The 18,329-nt window shown below is 45.5% G+C and overlaps 1 protein-coding gene across 1 annotated transcript in view; it reads left to right on the top strand.

The window, feature by feature from the left end:
* LRRC1 (leucine rich repeat containing 1) overlaps window positions 1-18,329 on the top strand; it is a 135,112-nt gene that overhangs the window by 86,554 nt on the left and 30,229 nt on the right. The window contains exons 4-7 of the mRNA XM_019986203.2: window positions 3,458-3,547; window positions 17,119-17,175; window positions 17,488-17,551; window positions 17,930-18,004. Coding sequence (XP_019841762.2) covers window positions 3,458-3,547; window positions 17,119-17,175; window positions 17,488-17,551; window positions 17,930-18,004 — 286 coding nt within the window. The remainder of the gene's footprint in view (window positions 1-3,457; window positions 3,548-17,118; window positions 17,176-17,487; window positions 17,552-17,929; window positions 18,005-18,329) is intronic.

Below are 18,329 nucleotides of genomic sequence, written 5' to 3'. Positions count from 1 at the left end.
TTTCTGACTCACCACTGTCGTCACGTCTCATCCTCTTTCCTGACCATCCTTGTCCGTGTGGTTGTCCCTCTTCCTCAAACATTTCCGCAGCTCCCACCACGATGAGGTCAGGTGGGAGCCCCTACCGTGCTGTGAGTCTCCTCCACCCTCTGTCTGACCTCGGCCTGCCTTCCGGCCTTCACTTCCCTCAGTTGCCTTCTCTGGCCTGGTCCTCGATTTCCCTCCCCCTCTGTTTTGGCTGTGCCAGTCCCTTCACTCACCTTTCAGATGCAGCCCACGCATCACACTTCTGCAGGACCCTTTCCTGGTGACTCCCACGGCCCCTCCTCTGGGCTCTGTAATGCTCTCTGGGTACTTTTCTCATAACGCTGGAAATCTGCATGTGAGTGATCACTCCGACCCAGGCCCCTGGACTGGACTGTGTTCCTCTGTCACTTAGCTTGTATCTGCTGCCCTGCTGTCCTTTCTGGAAATGAGAGAACCCTCAACTAGTGTTTGTGGAACCAAACTGAGCTGCTTGTGCTAAAGGCAGCTTCTGGGTTAGGCAGCTGAGAAACACTCACTATACTGGCTGGAAGCTTTTTGTTAACTCTTCAGTTGCTTAATCCCCTTTTCTGTTTCTTATGTTTTTTTCCCCTCATGTCTGCCGACATGTGACTTTACCATCATCTCAAAACTCTGGATCAGAACACATTGCATCATAAGAGGCCTTACTCAGTTTTCACCCTGGCCTCTTGTTTACCAGGTTTCTTGAAGGAGAGCCATTTTAATGTGGCGGGTGTGTTCTTTTAAGAATTATGAGTTAAGAATCTGTGAGTTGAAGGGACTTCACTTTCACTTTTCACTTTCATGCATTGGAGAAGGAAATGGCAACCCACTACAGTGGTCTTGCCTGGAGAATCCCAGGGACGGGGGAGCCTGGTGGGCTGCCGTCTATGGGGTCACACAGAGTGGGACACGACTGAAGCGACTTAGCAGCAGCAGCAGCAGCAACAATTATTCAGCATGGCCTACAGATTTTATTACCGAAGCAGCTGAGGCTCCAAGAGATGGAACGACCATTTAGGATTGGCCTACGGATTTAATTACTGAAGCAGCTGAGGCTCCAAGAGATGGAACGACCATTTAGGATCATGTAGCCACTGAGTGACAGCTCAGACTAGCTTTCCTCCCTCCCCACCGTAAGTCTGGCCTTCCTCAGCATAGCCCATCACATCACTAGCTTGACTCTTAATGTTAACAGCCAGTAAAAAAGCAAACCAGCCACTTAAAAATATATTTTCCTTACATTTAAGATCATTTTAGCTAGTTTTAAAATTATATATATATATATATAGTTTCTGGAAAAAATTCAGAACAGATAAGTTGCATCTTTTGAACTATAGATAAAAAAAAAACTTACCTCTATTACATTATGGAAGAGGTTATTGTTGTTGTTCAGTCACTCAGTCGTGTCCGACTCTTTGTGACCCCATGGACTACAGTATGCCAGGCTTCCCTGTCCATCACCAGCTCCCAGAGCTTGCTCAAACTCATGTCCATTGAGTCGGTGATACCATCCAACCACGTCTTCCTCTGTCATCCCCTTCCCCTGCCTTTAATCTTTCCCAGCATGAAGGTCTTTTCTAACGAGTCAGTTCTTCACATCAGGTGGCCAGAGTATTGAAGTTTCAGCTTCAGCATCCATCCTTCCAATGAATATTCAGGACTGATTTCCTTTAGGATGGACTGGTTTGATCTCCTTGCAGTCCAAGGAACTCAGCTCTCAGCTTTCCTTATGGTCCAACTCTCACATCCATACATGACTACTGGAAAAACGATAGCTTTGACTAAATGAACCTTTGTGGGCAAAGTAATATTTCTGCTTTTTCATACACCATCTAGGTTTGTCATAGCGTTTCTTCCAAGGAGCAAGCATCTTTTAATTGTATGGCTGCAGTCCCCATCTGCAGTGATTTTGGAGCCCACGAAAATAAAGTCTGTCACTGTTTACATTGTCTCCTCATCTATTTGCCATGAAGTGATGGGACCAGATGCCATGATCTTTGTTATTTGAATGTTGAGTTTTAAACCAGCTTTTTCAGTCTTCTCTTTCACTTTCATCAAGAGGCTCTTTAGTTCTTCTTCACTTTCTGACATAAGGGTGATGTCATCTGCATATCTGAGGTTACTGATATTTCTCCTGGCAATCTTGATTCCAGCTTGTGCTTCATCCAGCCCAGCATTTCTCATGATGTACTCTGCATGTAAGTTAAATAAGCAGGGTGACAGTATACAGCCTTGATGTACTCCTTTTCCTATTTGGAACCAGTCTGTTTTTCTATGTCTGGTTCTGACTGTTGCTTCTTGACCTGCACACAGATTTCTCAGGAGGCAGGTCAGGTGGTCTGGTATTCCCATCTCTTTTCAGAATTTTCCACAGTGGAAGAGTTTGCAACTTTGTAAAAACCATTCCTGAGAATGTATTTCATCGATTATGAAAGCCCTCATTAATACTCTCATACTATTCTCTATATTAAACGTCATACAGCATAGGATTTGTTTTTTAAAAAAGGAATCTAGAAAGAGGAGAGAAACGAAAGACTCTAATCTAGAGGCTATCACTAAGGCAAGAAGCCCTCACTACCCCCTGCAAAAAAATGAGTTATGTGTTCTCTTCTCCATCTTAGCAGGTTTATGTATAAGGACCTTCAGCATTTTAGATGCAATGAGATCTTTTTGCCTTCAGTTGGTGTTTTTTTAAACCTCAAATACTGGTAACCATAGGAATATTGAAAGTAAATTTTCTTTATAAGTATTTAAATAATTTTATTTTGAATCTTCTCTGTTCAGTAGAGTCTAAGAGAAGTATACAGAATTTCTTTTTTGTGTAGAATGTTGTGAAACATATAATCATCTCACATGATTGGCATCTTAGATCAAATCAAAAGAAAAATATTAAGAAAGTAGCAATTGGCTGTCAGCTGATTAATTGTAAGTAATCTGTAGCTTTGCTCTGGGTATTATAAGCTACAGGAAAAAAATCTGAAGCAGCTGTCTTATGTTTTATGATAATCTTGTGGGCTAAGATTTCTCTCTGTTTTCTGTTAATCCATAAAGTGTTTTCACTCTTAGGCACCTCCAGCTGCAGCAAGTCTTTACCGTTTTCTTTCATAGAGTGCTCAGTAGGCTCACGACACTTTTTCTCCTTTATTCTTACAATTTGTATTTCTTCCTTCTTTATTTCTGGATCACTTTATCAACAAGTATTTATCATGTCCCTGTACTGCCAGGTAAACCAAGTCCTTACTTTTTTTTTCATTATAGTTAGAAAGACAAGAAACATGCCACATGTAATATAATTTTATGAGGTTAGTTCAATCAGCAAATAGAAGAAGAAATCATTATAATTATGTTCACTATACACCATATATGCAATTCTCTTTATCAATTATAACATTTTTTGTTGTTTTTTTAGATTGCCAGAAAGCTTTCCTGAATTACAGAATTTGACATGTCTTTCCGTAAATGACATCTCACTGCAGTCTCTGCCTGAAAATATTGGCAAGTAAGTTAAGTTTTTATGTGCAGTTTGCTTATATCAGGGTGAATGGGCATTTATATCAGCTCCACCTCCTTCCCTTTTTTGGCTCTTGTTTTACGTCTACTCAGAAAGCTGCTTACCCAGTCTTCAGTTTCCCCTCAGGAAAGACCACAAGCAGCTTCTGTGTGTTTTGCATCCGGTTGCCCCTGAATTTTAATAATTAAAAAGGATGCTGCCTCTTGTTACTGGTGGAGAACCTAATTTATTTGGAGTGTTTCTCTATAAACGGATGGATTCTAGAGTAGTTAATTGAAGCGAAGCAGCGTGTGTCATATAGGTGGTTATTAAATCCTGTTAGGAATGACTGCTCCTAGTAATTTCATTGAAAACTTACGGCCTGTGCCTTATACAGCAGCTGTGTCTGACAGGCTGTGCACCGTGGATCTGGGGACAGGGAGCGAGGGTGGTGGTCTGGAGAGCAGGCTTGGAACGGGGAGGGGCGAGGCGTGGCGAGGCTGTGTCAGGAGGGGATGGAGCAGGGCGGGCGGGGGACTGGCCCAGCTCAGTCCCCATACTGGTTCCTGAGGTCGGGGAGCATGGCCATGGCAAGAAGTGTAGGATCCTTTGAAGGAACTGTATGCTGGTGAATCTGTTCTCTTGCACATTCCCACGGATGAACTGATGGAGGGAATTATCTTAGCAGGTCTTCTCCATCCCTTCAGGATGGATGGTGGCTTGAAGCAGGCCGGTGGCTCATGCTTGACCACTTGAAAGCCCACCTTGCCGGCCAGCACTCGTGGACCAGTGTGTGGCTGTTATAAACGATTTCTCTCATGCTTACCTGTCCTGCTTAAGTTCTGAGATGAAACAGAAGCTCGCTTTTTGGGAACTGCAGTGTATCTGGGTTTCTTCTGCAAAGGCTTTTCTTCCCAGGTGTCTGCAGTCCACCGTGTCCCCTCCTCGCTAGAGGGAGACGGCTGGCTGCCCCGTTTCTACCTGCAGGCCTGTGTTTCTCTGCGGTTCATGCAGATGTTTGGACCCTGAGCCAGCATATGTGATGATTAAGAACTCCACCCTTTTAGCTCTGGGACAGGATAGACACAGGAAGGTCCCAGCACCCCGAGTTCATGGCACCCTTCGTGGAGGAAATCGAAGTGTTTTGTGCTGGAGAAAGCAGTCATTATGATGTTTTTATGGAAACTTTTTGTTGTTGTATTTTTGTTAATATGCATATTTGAAAAGTGTTCCAGCAATCATTGGATTTAGTACATGCTAAGTTGGGCTTCTCTGATAGCTCAGTTGATAAAGAATCTGCCTGCAATGCAGGAGACCCTGGTTCGATCCCTGGGTCAGGAAGATCCCCTGGAGAAGGGAACGGCTGCTCACACCAGTATTCTGGCCTGGAGAATTCCATGGACTGTATAGTCCATGGGGTCGCAAAGAGTCGGACACGACTGAGCGACTTTCAGTCAATAATCATGCCCTGCACTTGTGCTGTGTCAGGTTTCATGGATTTCTAATTAATACACTAGCCATGTAAATATTGACCTTGCCCGCCTCCTGCCCTCAGGGTCTCTGGAATCTAATTCTCTGAGCCCCTCCTCCCCTCTTCTCCTGCTCTGGCTGGCCAGCTGGCTGCTCCGTCCATCCCTCATTTGTGTGTTTTTAAACAGGTTGCATGGACCCGACTGAGTGACTTCACTTTCACTTTTCACTTTCACTTTTCACTTTCCTGCATTGGAGAAGGAAATGGCAACCCACTCCAGTGTTCTTGCCTGGAGAATCCCATGGACAGAGGAGCCTGGCGGCTGCAGTCCATAGGATCTCAAACAGTCAGACATGACTGAAGCCACTTAGCGCTTCCTCATTGGGAGGGACTCTGCAGTTTCCCAAAGGATTCCCACATGGTTGCTTTGGAGCATTTAACTAAATATTTAGTAACCAGAAAACTTCTTAGTGACAGGATGGTATTGTGAACAGGGCACAAATAGCAGGTGCTGCAGAAAGCACGAAAAGGATGTTGAATGGCCACTTACCTGATGGATACTCCCCGCTGTCCCTGTGGATGCTGGAGTGGAGGGCCGGGCGTGAGTTACCCTGCTGGTTTGGTCAGATGAGGCAGACACCTCATTGTCGGTCCTTTCAGGCTCTGTTGACAATGGGAACCCTGTTTCTCCTTTCGGCGCCTGGCTTGAACAGGTGGCCTTAACTGAGAAAGCTGTGGAATTCTCCAGGGCTGGGTGGGGGTGTCCTGCCTGGGGGAGAGAGCCCAGCCTTTAGGACAAGAAGCCTTGCAGGACCTTGGAACCGAGGGCACCCTGTTCCCTCCTGTGTGATTTGCCAAGAGGCAGTTTGGAGGGCGTTTGGGCATTGAGGGCAGAGCTGGAGCTGGAGTCTGGCTCTTCTGGTCCCAGGCCTGCTTTTCCCCAACTCCCCGCTGCATCACCGTGGGACAGCTGCCCCCTCCACGGCCCTGAGAGCCTCAGTGACTATGTCCTGGTTCCCCTTGTGGCACCTGACAGTCCACTCGTTAAGGAGGCAGTTCCAAACAGCTTGGTAAAAATTTTTCTGCTAACAAGCTAGTGGCTGTTCGAAAAAGTAGTCATATACTTTGAAAGACTGAATATTTGTATTGCATTCTGAAACATCCCCAGATCCATGCCATGGGAGGGGGGTACCTGATGGGCACCAGGCCAGCTTCTCAGATCACCGTGGCCTCTCCTCTTCCCCGTCCTCACCGTTTGTCACTGCTTTGCAAAGATGCTGTGTCATCCACACACGCTCAGAGCTGTCCAGTGTGGAAGCTGAGCTGCTGGTTTACCTGGTAGCGTTTCGCTGCGTGTCTTTCTCATATAGAACTTTCTGTGGGGCTCCCGTGAGTTCCCCCCCAGTGCACAGGAGCTTGAGCTGCTGCCGTGGGAATTGCTGAGTGCGCTGTTTGGGTTCTTGCGAGTCTGCAGCATCAGCTGTTGGTGATGAGCAGCAGCCAGCGTGGCACAGGTGGTTCATTCCTGCAGGGCGTGGCTCTGAGCCAGGCAACCATTGTCTGCTCACTGGGATGAAGCAAGGCTCTCCAGCAATAGAATCTTTGCAATACTTTGTAACAAGATGAGGAATGATCATGAAAATCTTTTAAGCCCCCAAGAGGTGTACCAGCTACTTCATGCAAAAGTATACATTTTTCTGTCACTAGAATAAAAGTGTCCCAGATTTGCTGGCCCTTTTCTGGGATGGCCCGTCCATAATTACTTGGCCCTTCAAAGGAAAGGGCATTTAACAAGAAAGCAGGAAACTGACTGACTTTCGATGGGTGTTTAAAAACCTCTTTGTTAATAAAAAAAAAAACCTCTTTGTTAAAAATACACTTTCTGATTAGTCTTCTTGAACACACGTGTTTGATGTCAGGGATGATGGAACTTTATCAGCTGAATTTCAGCAAAGACCTTTCCATAATCAGAAGAAATTTTTTAAAATTACTAATGAATGATTTAATAAGTGCAGTTGATGACACAGTTCTTGGATCAGTGTAACTTAAAAAGAAAATATCTTGGCTGGGCTGAAGTATGTAGAATCTTTGTTCCCTGACCAAGGATCAAACCTGAGCCTCCTGCAGTGGAAGTGCTGAGTCCTAACCACTGGACTGCCAGCAAAGTCCCTGGATCAGTGTGACTTTGCGAGGTGTCTTTTTCCCTTGTTACACCATTAAACAAATATCAAAGTGAATCATTTAGGGTCAGTTTTGTTCCTAAACGTAAAACAGAGTATTTACTACATAATATAGTATTTTCAGTCTCATTGCTTTCACTAATGAGAGCCCAAAAGATTTTTGTATCTCTCATAAAATATTTAAGAATATTTTTCTTTTGTTTTTATTTTCTACTTATTTTTTTTTCTTTTTATATTTTATATATGGGTACATAGTGTATCTATATATCTATCTTACAATAAATATAAGTGTAAGGATTTACTCTTAAATGTGTGGGACCACCCTTTAGAACAGAATAGTTGGGAGTCACTTAAGCTAGAGACCAGTGATTCTCAAACTCTGCCATGTTGGGTCCCCAGGGGTTTCTAGAAGTCTTTCCCGGCTCTTGTGGAGAGTATGGACCAGGCTCTGGCGGGTGGTCCCTGCTAGCCCCTCCCTGCTTGTACCAGCACAGTTCTGCTATTAGCTTCTGATGTTTTTGTATCTGTGTTGCATGTAATGTTTGCATTTAAAAACCTGCTGCATGTGTGTTTAACATGGTTCAGTGACCTGTTGCAGACGCTTGGCAGTGCTTGCTCACTGTAGCATCAGGAGTTTTCACTGGGCTGTAGATCACTTCAAACCCTCTCACGAAAGTGAATTAAAAAATTTTTACCTGTCTGCTTACTATCCAGACTGGCTGAGGTTTCCCCCCACTTAGTGGTTGAAGTTCTAGCTCTTTTGTGAAAACTTCCCTAGTGACTAGGAGAGATGAAAGAGATCCCAGACTCACAGATACCTGATCCCTGGGTCACCCGCACGCTCAGCACTGGACTCCTTTGTCTACACACAGAAGGCTAGTGCAGTGTGTGTGTGTGTGTGTGGTTGGCATGTACACTGGGTCCACCTTGTCTCCTGGAGCTGTGGAGCTCTGGGTCTGAGTCCCTCTTTGTGTCTGGACCGACCCTGCTGTGGCTCTGACGCGCTGGGCAAATTCATGGATGAGACGCATGGGGTTCCCTCCTCCATGCTGCTGGTCTCCAAACGGACATCGCAGATGGTCCAGGTGGGCTCTGGAAGCTTTGTGCTGGGACCACGTTAGCCTGCCCCTGCAGAGTCATCTTCTGGGCTGAATGCTGTACCGTTCCTATAAAAAGCTGACTGAAGAAGCAACTGTGAAAAGAACCTGTTTCTCTGAAACCGTCTCCTGAAAAATGTGTGTGTGTGAGTCGCTCAGTTGTGTCCAACCCTTTGCGACCCCACAGACTGTAGCCCGCCAGGCTCGTCTGTCCAGGCAGGAACACTGGAGTGGGTTCCCATGCCCTCCTCCTACTGAAGAATACTTGTTACCAAATAATGTTGCTTATTTTCCCCCAGGTAAGGAGGTATTACAGAGAGATTTAAAAAATACGTATTTTTAGGGGAAAAAATGCCTCACTGGGAGAACCGTAAGCTTCTTCCTTTTAATAACAGTTCTGACATTTATCACATTTCCCTTTCTGCTTTTGTTGCCAGAAAGCTCAGAGCTGGTTCCCACGATCAGCAGGAGCAGCTGTGTTGGTTTCCATGTGGTGGAGGGACCCGGGGACCGGGGGCAGGGGTGCTGCCGGCGTGCAGGGGGGCGGGGGCGGGGTGGGGGCCTCGGCACACCTGTCCCGTTACAGCTGCCACTCGCTGAGCACCGGGCGCCAACCCACGCTGTGTTAGCTTTGTCTGTAAAGTGGGGTAAGTCATCTGCCCGTGTGTGTCTCACTGGTGGGGTTTGAACTTGGTCTCCTCCTGTAGGAAGCTGCATTTCCTCTGCTGTCGGATGCCCCGCTGAGCACATGAATCTCCTCCTCCCTTCCCCAGCCCTCGTTCTCTAATTCATGAAACTTTTGGCCTGGTTGTGCTTTATGAAGACCTCTTTAAGTCCCTCCTAGAAAGAGTTGGGGTAAAATTAAGTAAAGGGCTTTGTCACTGAAGGTGCCAGTGAGGCAGAAGGGTGGCAGGGGAGGAGGGGGGCCTTCGTAGACCTTTGAGAGGAGAATTCTAGGTCTCGGATGGGCTTTATGAAAACTCTGTCAGTAAAACGGAGTTTTCAGATATGCTCTTGAAAACAGTGCCAAGTGACGGTGACTTTTTACTATCACTAAAAACACCTGGAAGATTCCACTGCTCAAGCCAGGAAAGATGAATTTACTTTAAGAAGTTTTGAAACATTGGTACAACGTGTAAATGAACTTTCCTCTCAAAAGCGCCTTTTGAGCTTGTGAAAACATTTTTCTTGAGATTAGTGGTAGCAACGTGGATGGACCTAGAGATTATCAAACTAAGTAAAGCAGGTCAGACAGAAAGACAAATGTATCAGTTTTATGTGGAAGCTGAACAATAGTACAAATGGAGTTATTTATAAAACAAAAACAGTCTTGTAGACAGAGAAGACAAGCTTTTGGTTACCAAAGGGGAAAGGCAGCGAGGGATAAATCAGGGGATTGGGCTGAATAGATACTCACTACTGGGACTTCTGTGCTGGCCCAGGGGTTAAGAACTTGCCTTCCAAAGCAGGGGACGTGGGTTCGATCCCTGGTCGGGGAACCAAGATCAAACATGCCATGGGGCAGCTGAGCCCGCACGCTGCAACTACCGAAGCCCACACACTTTAGGCCTATGGTCTGCCACAGCAGAGGCCCCCTGCACAGCAACGAACAGCCTGTGCAGCCATAATGATACTTTTTAAAAATCAGACACACACTACTCCCCAGGTGGTGCTAGTGGTAAAGAACCCACCTGCCAGTGCAAGATACAAAAGAGACATGGGTTCCATCCCTGGAGGAGGGCATGGCAACCCACTCTGGTACTCTTGTCTGGAGAATCCCATGGCACCTGGTGGGCTACAGTCCATGGGGTCGCCAAGAGTAGGACATGACTGAAGTGACTTGCGCATGTGTGCGTATATATATATGTGTGTATATATATATATGTATATGTAACACTGAATCACTTGCTGTATACTTGAACTTAGCACAGTATTATAAATCAAGTATACTTCAATAAAAAGGATGCAGCCCTCATTTAAGGGAGTGGGTCCTTCCTCAAAAAGTTGAACATGATTACTGTATGACCCAGAAGTTCCACTGCTAGTCATGTTTACCCGAGAAAACTGAAAACATATGTCTATAGAAAATGGGTGTACAAATGTTCATAGAAGCATCATAATAGCCAATTTGAAACAATTCAGATTTTCATCAGTGGAGGAACCAATAGACAAAATCTGCTGTTCCCATGTGATGGAGTATTACTCAGCCATAAAAAGGTAATGAGGTAGTTACACATGCTCCAGTGTGGATGGACCTAGGAAACGTGTTCAGTAGGGAAGCCGGACAGCAAGGTCACATATCGTACCATTTCATTCAGATGAGATGTTCAGCAGAAGCAAGCTCATAGAGACAGAAATTAGTGGGTTGCCTGTGACTGGGGTAAGAATAGGGTGGGATGGTGGGAGCAGGGTGTGTGTGGGTGTGTGTGTGTGTGTGTATCTCACTGGTGGGGTTTGAACTTGGTCTCGTCCTGTAGGAAGCTGCATTTCCTCTGGTGTCAGATGCCCCGCTGAGCACATGAATTTTTTCCTCCCTTCCCCAGCCCTCATTTTCTAATTCATGAAACTTTTGGCATATTTGGGCTTTATGAAGACCTCTTTAAACCCCTCCTAGAAAGAATTGACTTGTGATGGATGTGAAGTTTCTTTTTGGATGATAGAAATTTTCTAGAATTAGGTCATGGTGATGTTTGTACAACCTTGTGAATATACTGAAAACCACTGAATGGTACCCATTATAAAAGTGGATATTATAGTATGTGAAATGTATCAAAATAATAAAAAAGAAGGGACGTTAGGCAAACTTGAAGAAGCCTGGTGCTGTTGAGGGATGATGCCATACCTAGGAAATGGATCTATGCTATTCTTACAGGAAATCTTCTGTAATGTAGCCTCACCAGCAATGTGCTAAGATCATTTCGTCTCAGTTACTGGCACCTGGTGATAAGCAGGTACACAGAGCCAGAGCCTCCAAGACGTCCAGGTGTTGTGGAGTCGGGGTGGTGGGGAGCTCAGGGAGAACTGTGAGAATCTGGGAAGCCTCTCCCTTCGTTGTGAGCAAGCTGCTCTGTTTGACTTTGTGTATCTAGCTTCATGAGATTCCATATCCTTGGCTGTTAAAGAAACTGGTACCATCAGAAAAAAGGTGAGTTAGCCTAAATATATCTAGACATCTCTATTTAATTAAATTTCCTCCTCAAAGAATAACGTTCTTTAAGAAGAAGAAATATGTGTAATAGATTGGAATGGTGCCCAAAACCCAGTGGTCAGTCACTAAATGGTTATCATCAATAAAGAGTTGGTTGTGACCATTTGCTAATAGAAGTAGAACAAGCAGATAAACCCTGGGTTCTCTGGCAGATTGAAGTCGAGCGTGTGGGTGTGATTTTGTGTCTGCCGCCCTTGGGAATGGTGACCTGTTAGTACATGCTGCCTGAAAAGAATCAGTCTTTTTGAAAACTGTTACTGTATTTAATACTTTTTTTTTTTTTTTTGAGGCCTGGGAATTTCTGTAAATATTTATTGCTCCAAAAATAAAATGAAAGATTTTTAGAAAATTTTCTAGAGCAACACCGCCATAAGGAAGTTTGTAACCAGAGTTTTCTTATTAAATACTAATCTGGTACTAAAAAAGTGGAAATACCGTGGATATGTAAATACTTCCCTCATCCTAGTTGAAAAGTATTGCCATAAATGTTTCCAGATTTTATATTTTAATGGTTTAATAGTATACTGTCATTTGTTTGTTTGGGGGCACCTAAATTTATTTTATTCTTTCTTTTCTTAATGATATTTGCCACCAAAATGGGAAAAAAAAAAAATCCCAGTGGTTTAGAAAGGAATTTTTAAAATACAGTGGAGGACAGATGTAAATTTTTTTTTTTTAAGTAACCCCTCATCCAGTCCCTGAAATAGAATCCTAAAAATACAGTTGGCCTGCGTGTTGGCTCACAGCAGGGTGAACTCTTGCACGTGCTCTCAGGGACCTTCAGCTGCTGGCACCAAAGACTTCTGCAGACTCTTCCTGCAGAAGCTTGTTAGGATTTTATCTTTCTTTTTTTAAACCCTGTTTGGGGGACTTCGTGGTAGTTCAGTGGTTAAGGGTTCTCCTTCCAGTGCAGAGGACACAGGTTCAGTCCCCGGGGTGGGGAGCTAAGACCTTACGTGCCACAGGACAGCGAAGCCTGTGCACTGAGCTACTGAGCCTGGGGCGCTCCGGGGCCAGACGCCAGCTCAAGGAAGCCCAAGTGGGCAGTGAGGACCTGATGTGGCCAAATAAATGGTATTTTTTAAAAAAAGAAAAGAAAAAGTTAAACCCCATTTGATGGTAAAAACGGTGGGAGTGAAGGAAAGATAGAAAATAGTGGTTTGTGTAGGAGGTCATCCTGATGATATTACACAGAAATTTAATTTGTCAGGAATTAAAATTGAAGGGTAAAATATCTGTTACTAGGGGAGTGGTTTCGGAGAAGGCAATGGCACCCCACTCCAGCACTCTTGCCTGGGAAATCCCATGGACGGAGGAGCCTGGTAGGCTGCAGTCCACGGGGTCGAGAAGAGTCGGACACGACTGAGCGACTTCACTTTCACTTTTCACTTTCATGCATTGGAGAAGAAAATGGCAACCCACTCCAGTGTTCTTGCCTGGAGAATCCCAGGGACGGGGGAGCCTGGTGGGCTGCCGTTTATGGGGTCGCACAGAGTCGGACACGCCTGACGTGACTTAGCAGCAGCAGCAGGGGAGTGGTTTAAAAAAAGTAAGGTTTGTATGGATTCTGAATTACCATGCAATTAAAAAAACAATACCTGTGTGTATTATCTGTTGATAAGAAAGTTAAAAATCTCCTTTGTATAGGATGCTGCCTTTTGTATGAAAAAAGGAAGCTAAGGCTATATATTCATACCCCTTTTTCTTTGCATAAAAGGCAACTCTGGGTAAATGCACAAATAACCAACAGAAAGAGGTTATTTCCCGTGAGAAGGGTCTAGGTGGTAGGAGACTGGATAGACGCAGGACAGAGATGGGAGCCAACTCATTCCTGAATATTTGTTCTGCGTGTTTATTCATGTATTATATTGCTGCTGCTGTTTAGTCATTCAGTCGTGTCTGACTGTGACCCCATGGACTTAGCCCGCCAGGCTCCTGTGTCCATGGAGTTCTCCAGGCAAGAATCCTGGAGTGGGGTGCCTTCCTTCAGGGGATCTGCATGACTCAGGGATTGAACCGGTGTCTCCTTCATTGACAGATTCCTTACCACTGAGCCACCTGGGAAGCCCCAGTGTATTAGTACTATATTACACATATTCACAAATATTGTATTCCCTGTTCACAAAGTGAACCTCACAGACTCGAGGGTGAGAGCAGAAAGTGGTGACTGAAAATACAGATTCCATGATGAGTCCTGGCTCTGCCCCTTCCCAATCGTGGGAGACCTCATTCAGGTGCCCTCTTGTGCCTTCATTTTCTCATCCATAAAGTTAATTCTTGGCAAGAACTGGCAACAGTCTCTGTCATACAGTTCCTGTTGATGTTGTTACAGTAGTCATCAATGGCCAGTCATGTTGCCTGTTGAGTGTCTAAGCTTTTGGTCACATATCACGTGTTGACTGCATCAGCTGATCAATGCATGTGGAGTTTCTCTTGGCCTGTGGCTAACAGCCTGGCCTCTGAAGTAGACAGAGTTCAAGTCTCCGGACTGCGTCAGTTCTTAGCAGTGTGTCCTTTGCTCGCAAATATGCTGGAGTGGCATTGACCAGGTTGCCTGCATAGGGAAGTCACCTTCCTGAAGTCTATAATGGAAGATGCTGTATTCAGAAAAGCCAGGAGAGGAGGTCATTCATCCTTGAATTTTGATCTTACTGTCTCTGGTCCAAATCTGCATTCAGGCCAGCCCTGTTTATGTCAGCTCTTCCTAGAACGGCCTAGAGAACTTTCTTCTGGAGAGACTGGTAGGATTGTGCATTGGCCTGGGGCTGTCCAGGGCAGGGTACTGATGAGAACCAAACCTGTGGTTTCATTTGAGAATCAGTTAATAATCAAAATGAGAACAGCCAGGCCAGGTTACACTCTGAGGTTTGGGCTTATATAGGAGGTGGGCATCTGTAGTCAAACCAGTGTCCTTACTTTTTATTCGTCATTGTCCCTCAAGTCACCAGTTACGTATGATGTATCCTTAAAAGTTGTCCCGTACCAGCGGCTCCCCATCTGCAGGCCTGTCCTTGGAGGCGGTTTTGGGCAGAGGGGATGGCTCCCGTGGTTGATAGAATTGTGGAGCAGTCTTTCTGGGGACCCTGCCTTGGGGCTCATACATTTGTGTGGCCCCCGACTATACTTCCCTGGAGTAGGAAATGTCAACCCACTCCAGTATTCTTGCCTGGAAAATTCCAGGGACAGAGGAGCCTAGCGGGCTACAGTCCATGGGGTCAGAAAGGGCTGGGCACGACTGAGTGACCGAGCATGCAGGCAGGCATGACTGCTTGGGCACAGGGCCGTCTCAAGGAAATAACACATCAGACTAGCTCTGTCAACTTGAAGGAACATGTATCCTGCCCTAACTGCTGCAGCAGGTATGACTGTCTTCATTTTAGGGGACTCGAGGCACCGTGGCGAAGCACTTCAGCCAAGCAGATCCAGGTAGTTGTGAGGATGTAAATTATAGAGAGAGAGTTCCAAAGAATGGCAGTCCCCAGAGTGAGGGCAGAGAAAGACGTGGCATCCTGCTCCAGTATTCCTGCCTGGAGAATTCCATGGACACGGGAGCCTGGTGGGCTGCAGTCCACAGGGTCGCAAAGACTCGGACATGACCGAGTGCCTAACGCACGCAGGGTGAGGGCAGGGTCTTGGCTGTCACTGGGTTTGAGCTGTGGCTTTGCCACTGTCTGATGGACCTCACACCAGTGGACCTCGGTTTCTTGATGGGGTCATCCTGGTGATACCAGCGACATGCTGGGTGGTTCCCGGTCAGGAGATGACAGTAAGGACCCAGGGGGTGCCCCGGGTGGCGGGCCCAGCTCTGTACTGCTTCAGGCAGGAGGTGTCGGGCCAGGAGGTGTCGGTAGCTGGGCCTGGTGACACTGCTTTGCAAGGTACACTTGATGGTGCCCAAGGAGGGAGCTTTGGAAGCAAGAGGAACGTTTTCCCTCATCTCATTAGTGGACCTCTCTAGTGGGTCAAAGAGATGTGAAAGTGATGAGCGTTCAACCTGGCAGGTCTGTCAGTGGTTTTAAAATAGAGATGTGAAAACAGCCAAATGCTTATCACCTTTCCCATAAGACTGGTTCTGGGAACAGCTAAAACTGAAAACCAGGCCCTTGATTTTACTTTCACAGTGGCCTGTAATGTCCCGTCTCCGCCTTATCTATGGGTTGCTTTTAGGGGCACATAATGGGTGGTCCCCCATCCCTCCCACGTTATTTCTTCTACGTGAGGGTTTGGCCCAGAGGCAGTGGGACTGGGAAGTTGCGATTCCACCTGGCTGCACTTTAGAGAAAGAGTCTTGGTATTAAATTCATAATTACTTATTAGCAGGGTTACTGACTTTTAAAAATATGTATATTCTGAAGGGTTTTATTTTTTTCCTCTGGTTTAATTGTGAGACTGTTAACTGTTTCTAAATTTCTAAAATTATTTTTAGAAAATTGAAGGGGATATCAATTTTGTGCATTTCAAATGTATAGTTCAGATACATTTTTCAAGCCACTGGGTTTTATGTGTGTATATGATTGTTCCTGAAAATCAAATTTACATTTTCTAATGTTATGAAAAGCGCTGTCAGTGCCTGCAATTCTGGCTTTGATGTTGGAAGGAGAACAGAGGATTAAGGCAGATTAGGGTGTTGGTCTGACACCCTGTGTTCTGTGGGATCACAAGTAAAAGTCCTCCAAATCTGGGCGTTACTCTGGTGACATTAGCAGAAGCTGGAGTTCTCGCTTTTCAGAGCTTAGCACACGCCTGCTGGAGTAACCAGCCGATTCTGTCCTGAATCAGCGTGTCGTGCCAGCGCTAACATACTGGGAGGTGTGTGGCGTCTGCTGATTCAGAATCGCCACCGTGACCCAGATCACCAGCATCTGGGGAGAACCTCTGTATGCTCGCACGGTGTTTCTGCTAGACGTGGATTACGGCTGAGAGGCAGGAGAATCTGCTGAAAAGAGTGCCACCCGGGGTTTATTAAGAATAAAAGCAACATTATCACAGCCACTGCTTACCGAATCAGGCTGGTGTCCCGGGCACCGCGTGGAGTGTGTCGTTACTTGACCTCCTGCATCTCAGGGGCCCCTTGCTCTGTGAGTGTGGGAACTTAAGTGGAGCACGTGGACTCTCTGAACTGAGATGCCCACTGCGATCAGACAGACAGACTTCTCAGTGATGTTCAAACAGACTTCTCAGTGATGTTTGCAAGAAGAGCAGCTTGAGATTAAAGGCGTTCGGGTGGTCCTGTTTTTAAGGCAGTGGTGCATTTTTTACATTCTCAAGCCTGGAAGTGCATATTCGGCCCCCGTCTTGGTCCTGGGAGTGGCTGTCTCCCAGGGACTGGAGAGCTCTTCCCGTGTATCAGCGCACAGAGTTCATGTGCGCGAGGCCCTGCGGTGACGGTGCCACTCTCTTTACTTTAATGTTAAAATTTGCAAAGTAGAGACGATACTATTTTTACTGGGGATGGGGTGGTCATAGATATTTTTCCTCAGGGCAGTGAGTTACATGTCTTATTACTAAGAATTGCTCCTTCTGGAGTGCATACGTTGGGGAGTGGGGATTGCTGGGGAGGGGAGGGAATAGGAAGAATCTTAGGTATTTTCCTTAAACCCTTTTTTTCTTCTGTTCATTTCTAGTCTTTATAACCTGGCTTCACTGGAACTGAGAGAGAATCTACTTACTTATCTCCCTGAGTGAGTCTCTGGGGAAAAGCGGGGGGGGTTTCATACTGAATGAATTTCCTGAAGCATTAAAAAAAAAAAAAAAAAAAAAAACTACAAAAAAAACTACAGTAGCTTGTCAAAAAGAAGTTCTGTGTCTTTTGGAAAATTTGAGAGATGCCAGCCTTAATAGACTTCCTGTGTAGTATTTATGGCCATAAAATCCAGATGAATCTTATTTTGGGAAACTAGTCCAAGTGAGGAATCTCATGTTGCTCAGCATTTCTAAATCCCAAGAGCTCCTTCCCTTTGTGTGTGTGTGTGTTTTTTTTTTTTTTTAAATAGCTCCCTTACCCAGCTACGGAGACTAGAAGAACTTGATTTAGGAAACAATGAAATATATAATTTGGTAAGTCTGTACTGAAGAGAGATTTGAATTTCACTTGTTCTTAGTTATGATCACAAAATATTTGGGGGGCATCTCTAGGGATACTCTTAAGCCATTGTTTCCACAGAGACAGCTTGGCAACATTAGAGCACGTGCTTCGGTTCACACGGGTTACGGATAATGATTGGGGGTGGAGGGTCGGGGGTGGAGGTGATGGCGTGAGTGGAAGCAGCTGGGAGTCTTGGGGGTGCTTTTAGGAGAGGGGTGCTGATTTTAGAGAAGTACCCACAAACCTTTGCTGTGATACTCCATTCCTAACTGTTGAGTGAAGGTCCTTTCCTTCTTAATGGGGGGCTAAATACTGGAGCTTTGTTTCGGTAACATTGCTTTTTGTTTTAGCCAGAATCAATAGGAGCTCTTTTACATCTAAAGGATCTCTGGTTGGATGGAAATCAGCTGTCAGAATTACCTCAGGTGAGTGGTAATTTCACACTGTTTCCCTCCAAAATGCAAAGAGACCACCGTCACCCTCATGCATCCCCTGCTTCTCCATGAGACTTCTAGAAAAGGGAGCTTGAAAACTAAAACGTTGGTTGCCAAAGCAGATTTGGAAAAATTTGTTGAGCATTCATCGCGCCACATGGCCACAAAAAATTGAAAGCCTCAACCCATCGTTTCTAAAGATAGTAAATATATCTTTTGGTGTGTGAAGTCTGCATTTTATTTCATCCTGGCTTGAGGCCTGGGTTGCCTGCTTGAAGCCCAGCTCATTTGGAAATTACCAGGATGCCGGATTCTG

The sequence above is a fragment of the Bos indicus genome, chromosome 23 (genome assembly GCF_029378745.1).
Source record: "Bos indicus isolate NIAB-ARS_2022 breed Sahiwal x Tharparkar chromosome 23, NIAB-ARS_B.indTharparkar_mat_pri_1.0, whole genome shotgun sequence".
NCBI classification, from domain to species: Eukaryota; Metazoa; Chordata; class Mammalia; order Artiodactyla; family Bovidae; genus Bos; species Bos indicus.
The sequence above is the reverse complement of the archived record's forward strand: the minus strand, read 5'-3'. Positions and strand labels throughout refer to the sequence as shown.